Raw genomic sequence first — 9,180 nt, 5'->3', positions numbered from 1 at the left:
GGCGCCGGTGGGAAGGTACGTCCCGGCGAGGCCCGCCCCTCGGGCGGCGGAGGTTCCGCCATGAACAGCGTGGGCGAGGCCTGTACGGAGCTGAAGCGCGAGTACGACCAGTGCTTCAACCGCTGGTTCGCTGAGAAGTTCCTCAAGGGCGAGAGCGCGGGGGACCCCTGCGTGCAGCTTTTCAAGCGCTACCAGCTCTGTGTGCAGGTGGGCGCCGCGCCCGCGTGCGAAACCCGCCTCCCGCCCTTCCCCTGTAGGGAAGCCCCGTCGCGCCGCGCGTGGCTGGTGCAGAGGAAGGGGGCCCGGGCCTGTTGCCGGGAGGCGCGCGCCCGGGGAGCCTCAAGGCAGCCGCGAGCCGGGGATGCTTAACCCCTCTTAGCCCGCGCCCGCTGCTGCTGCTGCGCTCGGCGTGCTGGCGGGGAGACGGACCCCGGGGCCCGGGCGCCGCCGGGAGAAGAAATGCCGTGCGAGAGCTGACGGGTCGTTCGTTGACACCGTGGTAACCTCTGCGGTGACAGCACGGGCTCCTCTTGTCTTCTCGAATGTTTCCTCTTCAAAAACATCCCTTGTGTCCGTTTCTCACCTGGCCATAGCCCAGCATCGCTTCTCCTTCGTTACAAACTCTCAAGTGTTTCATTTCCTTGAGACAAAACACCAGATGAGGAGCTGCCCGGCATGGTACAGACCTCAGTAGGATGTTTTTGTTTGCAGCACTACCTCACTGTGAAGCCATGATGACCTGTAGGGCTGTATTATATAATGCCCATAGTGAGCTGATTTGGATTTAGAGTCATATAAGCTTTTAGACAGGCTAAAACTTCACAAAGGAGCAACCTTTCCAAGCTAGTCTAAAGAAGCATTACCACCTCTTACAGAACCTACTCAATATATGTGAGATTACGTTTGCTCATTTTGCAGTATCAGCTCATCAGCAGGACCCACACCCTGTAAGGGGCCAAACACCTGAGCCATCATTCCTTAATGATTTCCAACGCAGGTAGAAGGGGCTGACCGCACAGTTCACTGAGAGAGCCTGTTTACTGAGAGTCTTTGAGTGTCCCTTTGGGGATTTTTAGACATTTAATTTTACAAAACTTATTGTTTCCACTTGTGTGCCGCCTTTTGCTGTTTCCTTGCATTTCATTCTTTCATTCTTCATAATGTGCATTCTCTTTTCCCTTTTGGTTAAGAACCACTTTGTTAATTTCTTTCCTTCAGCAAAAGAGTTCTATTCCTCCAATGGTGCTGTAAATCTAAAATCTAGTCCTCCGCAAATCCTTCATTCACTTCTGTTTTGTTTTTTCTGCTTCCAGCACTGTGACTTCTTCAGAGAGTCCCTCAGCTTGCTTTCTTTCCCTTACCAAGTAGAATTTGCCCTTTTACTGAGATGGTAGTGGGAGGGAGTGTGGATGTGAGATGAGTGAGGGTCTAGGCTGCAGTTCAGTACTGATTTAGCAGGAACGCTCGGAGTTTCTTTGGTCTAGCTTGGAAGCCTTAATACCAACTTGAGCTAGAGCAGAGTGGTCTTAAATCACATCAGGCACCAAGAAAGTCTTCACAGCAAAAGATGTATAAAATATTTGCTTCTTTTTTCCTCCTAGAAAGCTATTAAGGAGAAGGACATCCCCATTGAAGGGCTGGAATTCATGGGCCCCAGCAAAGGAAAAGCTGAAAACTCCTCATGACTTCAGTTGGACCACACAGAACCATTAGCTTGATCTTTGGGCTCAAAAAAATCATCTTACAAAAGACTAGAGGACAGCTGATGGGAAGGTGGCTTTAAATCAGCTGCTGCTTCTGTCTGGTTTTTTAAAAAGCAAGGAGTCTTCTGTGCAGTTTTTTAATGCTGAGCTGTGTAGCAATTACTGTTCCATTTGAAATGAGCATTGAAATGAGCATTACGTTCTGCAGTGTGAAAAACTCTTCATTTAACTTCCTAAACAAATGTACTCTGAACTGAGGAATGCTTGTTAGGATTGGTTTCTGTTTCTTATTTATATATTAGACAATTTCCAGTGTTAAGATGAACATGAAAAGGTGCATGCTGCCAAATTTTAGTGGGCTACATCTTGACTGATCTTTGTTTTACTAAATATTATGGGCTACAGCCTTGCCTCTCATCCGTTTAATTATAGCAGTGTTTTAAATGCTACCACCATTGGGTCTGCAGTGTTTGGATATATGCAATGAAGAATGTAACCTGGTCAGGTCAAGTTATACTTAACTAAAGGATGCAGGGGTGTAGTTAAACCTGACTTTGGCCTTCAAGAAAGGCCGAAGGCAACCTGCCACAGGGGAGAAACACTGACTTGAGGAGTTATGCTCAGTAGCCTCACTCAAAGCACTGATAATATGTTACTGCTGTCTACTAGCAAGTGACTCCAGCTTCGAGAGTAAAGTTGCAGTGCATGCTTAGTCAGTATCCTTTACACCTTTCCATGCTATACCATAAAAGTGCCAGACTGACCCTAGTTACTAGATTTGGCTTCACATAACTATGAATTGGATAAGGGCATCTGTATTGCTTTTCTTTCAGTAGAGACTTCTTGCTACTTTGGAGCCAGAAGAAAAATCTGAAGGAAGAAGAAGAAAAAGCACATCAAGATAGGACTACCTAAGTCATGTCCAGCACCCAAATTTAGTAGTTTAGTCTCTCTCTCTTTTTTTTTTTTTAAGAGTTACTCGACTTAGATTTTGAAATACTTTGGGCAAAGGATTGCTAGAGATGTAAGCTTAATATCTTTTTTTCTGCAAGTACAACACTAATCTTTCGAACTAACCTGTGAATTGTAATATAAGTGGCTAGAGACCTCTCATAAGGAAAGAATTTTTCCCCATCAGGTTTCTGATAGCTATTTCCTTATGCAGACATGAGGAGGTCTATTAGGAGTAAGTTCTACCTTTTTCAACTCACTGAATATCCTACAAGATCCCTTAAGAAAGTGGCTTTTTCTTGCTTTTGTTCAGTCGGAGGAACTGAAAAGGCAAGGGATTTGGGGGTTTGAGGGACCCAAATCGGGGGTCATTCTTTCCCTTCATGTGGACATTGAAGTTTGCAAAAGGGAAAATTCCCAGCCAGTTCAATAAAAGAGCTGAGTCTTTTACCCTCAAGAACACTATGATGAAGATAAGGGGCTGCTGGATTGTGAGGGGAATATGGAGTCAAAGGCTAGAGGGCAAAGCCCAACCTGATAAATCCTTTTTTGTTCTTTCAGAGCTCAAAACAGTGTTGGTTCTTTGGGAATACAGTTAGCAAGAGACCAGCTGTACTCCATTGTGCCTTCCTAGGTTCAAGAGCAGGAGTGCCCTACTCAACTAATGAGACTTGCAGGGATGGAGCTCTGTTATGAGATGCCATAGAAGGCTGTAAGCACAGTATCTCCAGACAATGGTGTTTTACAGGAGACGGTTTCTTAGGGTCTGTAGCTGTAAACTGCTCTAGGATCACAGGAATAAAATTCCCCTCCCCTCCCAGTCTTTTCAATAGCTTTAAAAGTCAGAAAGTCACAGTAGTATCTCTGCAACATGGGGAATAAGTACTCGGTGCCATTAAAAGTACTTGGAACAACACATCTTCCAGAAAGTAGAAGTTAAGGTTGCAGTTGATCTTGTCTTGATTTTTCCTCTGCTGAATAGCAGTGCTCTGCAACTGTTGAACTCTTATTTAAGAGTGTATGTAGCCAGCCATGACCTTTAGAATTGAGATTGGCCTAAAACATTTGTTGCTGTATAACTGCACACAGTATCCAAAAGACTGAACTGCCAACACCACACATGGCATAGCAGGGTTAATCATTCCTAGAATCTTCACCAAGCATTTAGTTCTTTGGGAACCTGACCCTGTAAAATGCCATCTAATAATTGAGTCCCACCCAGAGTGTTATTAGAAGCAGAGCTGGCTTTTTTCCTTATCTAAATCTTTAAATTTAGACTTAAGGCAGCCCTTGGAAAATGGCAGCTTTTAGATTTCACTCATTTTTTGATACAAAAAAATAACAGCAATTCTTTCTGGGCAAGGAACTCAGGAAAACGATGACAGCTTTTGACCGCAGGAAGACCATAAAAGAACATTTTTTACTTTGGATTCTTGTTTCAAATTTCTGGCTTTCTCTGGTGAATAACATGTAGGAGGTGTTTGCACATCTAACAGTGCTAATATTGTGCCAGCACCCTTAGAATGATCTTATGGTACCCCAGGGTGCAACTGCACCCTGGTTAAGCACACAGACTAGATGAATGATTCTCAGAAGAAAAACTGAATGCTGTGTTAAGGTAAAGCTAACCATTACCAGTTTTTCCATACAGCACTTTGATTCTTCCGGCGGAGAAGGGGAAGGATGAAAGTTGACATTGTTGCAGGAACAGAATTAAGGTGGTTTGAGATATGCAACTAACATTCCTTTATTAAGGGTCACCTGTGCTTGCAACTTCACTCCATTTTACTGAAGCTTGTGTAGGAGGAAAACAAGGAATTGTAGTGCCTGAAAACCAGCTTCACCAGACAGCGCCTTAGATGTGCTTTAATGCAGGGGATAGTTTATTTAAGCTGCCTCATGTAATTGGCCAAAATTGCTTTGTTGAGCTGTAATAAAGGGTATGAATTAAATCCTGTAAAGTTGGGATAGGGAAAACCGTATCTTCTTACGTGGACTTTTTAGAATTCCCCATTTCTTCTGATTCTAGCAACAGCATGAAGGAAAAATGCAAGAGGGTATTTGGAGACAAAATAAGCATTGATACATGAACATAAAAAAGTGTTTTCCTTATAACAAAACATACTTTTCATACATGGGAGGGGAACAGAGCCCAGGGCAGATGATAGCTCAGCCTACCCCAGATTTGAATGGTTCATTTAATGGTGTGAGTACAGGGGAAACTAGGGATGGATAGGGGACCGCTTCTTTACCTCCCCACCTTTACCTGCCCTCACCCCTCTACCTTTTGCTCCAGCTCCCCAACCTAGCTGCCTGGAACTGCCACTGTTCCCTGACCAGGCTGGCTGCTGATGCTACTCCTGTTGCCAGCTTCCCTGAAGGATCAGAACTGTAGCAAAAAGTAGGGAAGGGGGTAGGCATCTTGTCCCTCACCCCACTACCACAGCAGTGCAGAGGATGCATTTAAGATGATCTTTCACTAATTAAGTTCTATATGTGGAAAAATACTAATAGATTTACAATTTTCTAGCCATATAATTAATTGGGGTAGGGGGGAGAGGAACAAGAGCAGGTCATCTTGGATCTGGGCAAACATGGTATTAAGTTCATAAAAGGCCTCCAGTCCATCAAGTTTCTATAAAGAGATTGTGTTACTGGAAATCTAAAGGAAGAAACAAATAAACACCTTTGCTTCACTTTTACAGAAGAATGCCATATGGAGCCCTACAGTATGTGATTTTGTATCTTAGGCTCCAACTGGACAGCTATATTCCACATGCTCCCTTCTCAACAATTTTTCTCCCTGCTACTAACTACAGGTCTTATTTCCCGTTCAGCCCACCCCCACCCCTCCCTCCTCTTAATAGAGAACCAGAGGGAGATACATCTTTTGACAGGTTTAACATCTCAGGTCATTGGAGATGCTGCACAGGATTTCTAAAGTAAAACACCATTAATTAATGGGAGTAAGTCTTGTTGATAGATCTGTTATTCCCTACATGTCTGGTATACAATTTGGAGCATCAGGAACACTGGAATAGATGGATCAGTGCAAGCTTCTTTGCTAGAATAGATTTCATGTTTTTATTTTAGTAATATTCCTGCCCTTTGGTGGTCTCAAGAAATCTTTCCATACCAACCAAATCAGTAAAGCATACATTATGGCTTTGGGAACAAGGTCAATTAGACAGACGTCAAATTTAATTCATTTAATCTGAAACTTAACCATGCTAAAGATCTTGATGCTTGCATGCATCTTCCACTCATCTGTTAGAGGCAATAATGATAAAGCAGAAGCCTGCAGTAAGGGTCTGCTTAAAAAACAAAGCAGCAGCATTTAAGCCCATTATGCTCTTGCTTAAAAGTTGAAAACCTTTTACCTGAAAGACATATTAACAATAAGACTGTCTAGATGGGTAGAAACTAGAGCAAGACTTTTCACAAGATTCACACAGAAATCCAAGTGGAATTATTTATTTAAGGTGACCTCTTCTACAGGTACAGTACAAGGGGTCAGAATGTCATTTATAACCTTACAGTACAGGAATGCAGAATAATTGTTTAGATGAAAGGTCCCATACAAATGTTCTGGTCAGAATATATCAGTAGCTCAAGTTGCTGTGGTCCACATCTTTAGTGATCATCTTCATAGCCAGTTGGGAGAGGATTGACATGGGGGTTGTGGAATAGACTTTTGTTCCCATCTCCCCAAGGGAAGGGCTGTTAAAAGAAGAAATGTATTAAAAATTGCTTGGTAATCGCTTGACAGAAATGCTAAGGTACAAGGAAATAACACCTGTAAAAGGTAGTAAAGCCAGGCTCAAGAACATTATGCAACTGAAAGGGTAGTGTATGAGCCAACTGATGCAGACCTCACACCTGTCATTTATGCTAGAACAGAAAGGATAAAAGCACAAAATGGAGCTTCACTTTAAGTGTGGGGTGCTTGGATAAGTCACCATCTAAAAGGTAAAAAAGACAAACTTGCAATGCAGAGATGTGCAAAGAGCAGTCACAAGCATGTATTTGTAGGAATGAGTTTGAGTCAGTATATCAAAGACAACTATGGATTAGAGGCAGCTTAGTATGAATCCATTCTGCATAGAAGTGTAACAGTAGAATGAGAATTAGAACCTGCTAGTATTTTTACCCTTTCTTTCAACAAGTTTCCTATGGATGGACAGATGCTAACCACTATTTCAGGGATTCTCTCGCTCACAAGGCACCCCTCTTACTTCAACATAGTTGCAACTCCTATGCCTGTATAACCCCCACATTGATAACTCTGGTCCAGTCTTTTTCCTTATTCATTAATTTAAGTCTAGCTTAAGATCAGAGAGATGTGCTATTTAAGAGCAAAATTGTTTTGATGATGCATCAAATTCACTCCCAAGAAAATGAAAATTAGATATGTCCATTTACAAAAATGTCTTGGATGAGATCCTAAAAGCTCACAACCCACCTCACAGGAAGTGAACACTTGAAACCTTACAAATGCAAAGATGGTTCCTTGTCTTTCAGCAGCAGACAAAAGGCAGGGTGGCTGACAATAGAACCATACTAAGTGATTTGAGAAAGTAATTGTCTGGGCCATACTGCTGCACATACCTTGGTCCTGATACGGAGGTGAGGATAAGAAATGAACTCTGGTCTCTCATGCTTGTGCTGCGCCTTTAAGTAGCAGTTCAACATGCAGACTGCCACACCAGGCAAAGCAACAAAAAAGGTCAGGAGCTTCCATGTTCGAGCTAGCAAGGAGAGAAACAGGATACTGAGGATGGGCAACATTAGAGATAGTTTCAAAATCACACTTGTTAGAACAACGTTTCAGGAAGTGTTAGTAATTAATCTTGTTACAAAATGGGAAGTTCTGCATAACAACCTATCATTTTTAAAAACTTTGGAAGCAGTCTCAAAATGAAGTTTCACGGTTTACACACACAAAAAAACCTGTTGTTTCAAAAGCAACTTCTACAAAGCTTTGCTTATCTATGCTCAAGAATTAGATTTATTTTAAGTGGCATGTTCTGACAGAACCGCTTAGACAATTTTTCTGGTCAATGCTAGTCTGTTACTTTTAAAACAGTGAAAGCCTTCTTTCTATTTTATAATTCCCTATATAACCACCCACTTTTTGCTGACAAGTACCCTGTAGACTTAACAGTGGATTTCAAACTGAACAATATTACGGTTGGCAAAATGATTCATTAGCCACAGTCTGCTTAGGGTTTCCTTTTCTTCTTTTTTTTTTTTTGAAAGAGATTTGGTTATATGGGGCTAAGCACACAAAGCAAGCTTAAGCATTGTAGTGATCAGTGCTCAACTTCAGAGCTTAGCCACCTAGTGGAGTTCCCACCTTGGCTTCATATACAAGGCATCAAGAATTAAAAACTCAATAATAGCAACCACAAAAGCCAACATGCTTTAGACAGGGATCTTCTGACACTGACAGTTAAAGATACCAAAGACAGGGAAAAGTCTCAAGCCCCGACTCTTCAGGGCTTAGGCAGGGCCGTCAGAGGGGGAGGGGGCAAATTGGGGCAACTGCCCCAGGCCCCATGGAGCTGGGTGGGAGGCAAAGCAGCAGCAGCAGCAGCAGAGCAGCAGCTCCGCATCCAGCCACTCTCTACCCCACCCCCACAGCAGTTTCTCTGGGTCCAAGCCTGGATCGGAGCAGGGGTGGGGCCCCACAACCTGGTTGTGTCAGCTCTGGGCTTAGGCACCACTCACTGGATTGCCAGAAACCACACCTCCCCTATTAGGGATTTGCTCTGCACTCTCCTCCAGTAAGCACCCATGTGCTTTCCAAGGGAGGAGATGGTGACACTTCTTTATCCAACACTTCCATTGGAAAAGCCCTCAGCTGGAAGGAGGAAGAACTAAGTTGAAATCCCTCCCCTGGAGGGATCCTTCTCATGGCCAGTAAGCAGACAGAGAGGCAAAAGATTTAACCCATCTGTCTCCTGGGGGGGCTTTCTAAGCAAGCCACGTGCTGCCCCTCAACGGACAAAGCATTCAACTAGGAATCAGTAAGAATGGATTGAGGAAGAGGACTCGAGCCCAAGTCTTTGACAGACTGAACAAGAACTTTAACCATACACACATCAGATGAGGGGGCAGCATGTCTTAGTCGTGAAGTCCACCAGGAGAGGGCCTGGTTGATCCAGCCTGCAATTATGGCAGGGGAGGAATACTTAAGGGGAGAATCTGGCTGGGGGCAGAGCCGGAGCAGCCTGTTGACAGGCTGTTTCCAGGCTGACCCACGAGCCCTACAGGCATCTAGGAAGCTTTTATGCTAGAGGTTCGGGCACCCCCTGACTTGAGTCGCCCTCAGGATGCGGCAGCCGCTGAGCGGGGCTGTCCCAAGGTCTCAGTGCTGGAGGCCCCAAGCGCCCTTGGGCGGCGCACCCGAGCGCAGACGCAGGCACCCCCGGGGACCGCCCCATCCCGAGCGGCCTGGCGGAGCGCCCTGGCTCCCGCTGCGCCACTGTAGGACGGCGCCAGCCCGGCCGCACCGCAGGGCCCC

At 44.4% G+C, this 9,180-nt stretch overlaps 2 protein-coding genes across 2 annotated transcripts in view; one reads left to right on the top strand and one right to left on the bottom strand.

Annotated features, from left to right (window-relative positions):
• The first annotated feature begins 15 nt into the window (after positions 1 to 15).
• Positions 16 to 4,082, top strand: TRIAP1 (TP53 regulated inhibitor of apoptosis 1). The gene is made up of 2 exons (XM_006019837.2): positions 16 to 207; positions 1,602 to 4,082. The coding sequence occupies exons 1-2, from the start codon at positions 61 to 63 to the stop codon at positions 1,683 to 1,685; spliced, it is 231 nt and encodes a 76-aa protein (XP_006019899.1). The 5' UTR covers positions 16 to 60; the 3' UTR covers positions 1,686 to 4,082.
• A 2,030-nt stretch (positions 4,083 to 6,112) lies between these two features.
• LOC102388588 (cytochrome c oxidase subunit 6A1, mitochondrial) overlaps positions 6,113 to 9,180 on the bottom strand; it is a gene marked incomplete at its 5' end in the record, with an annotated part of 3,458 nt that continues 390 nt past the window's right edge. The window contains 2 exons of the mRNA XM_025199290.1: positions 6,113 to 6,374; positions 7,263 to 7,402. Of these exons, the coding sequence (XP_025055075.1) occupies positions 6,288 to 6,374; positions 7,263 to 7,402 (227 nt within the window). The remainder of the gene's footprint in view (positions 6,375 to 7,262; positions 7,403 to 9,180) is intronic.

The sequence above is a fragment of the Alligator sinensis genome, unplaced genomic scaffold (assembly GCF_000455745.1).
Source record: "Alligator sinensis unplaced genomic scaffold, ASM45574v1 scaffold505_1, whole genome shotgun sequence".
NCBI lineage: Eukaryota > Metazoa > Chordata > Crocodylia > Alligatoridae > Alligator > Alligator sinensis.
This window is presented reverse-complemented; position numbering and strand designations above follow the sequence as displayed.

Coding starts and splice junctions, on each gene's coding strand:
- TRIAP1 (XM_006019837.2), top strand. CDS start 61: ATGAACAGCGTGGGCGAGGCCTGTACGGAGCTGAAGCGCGAGTACGAC. Junction 208..1,601: donor GCTACCAGCTCTGTGTGCAG/GTGGGCGCCGCG, acceptor TTTTCCTCCTAG/AAAGCTATTAAGGAGAAGGA.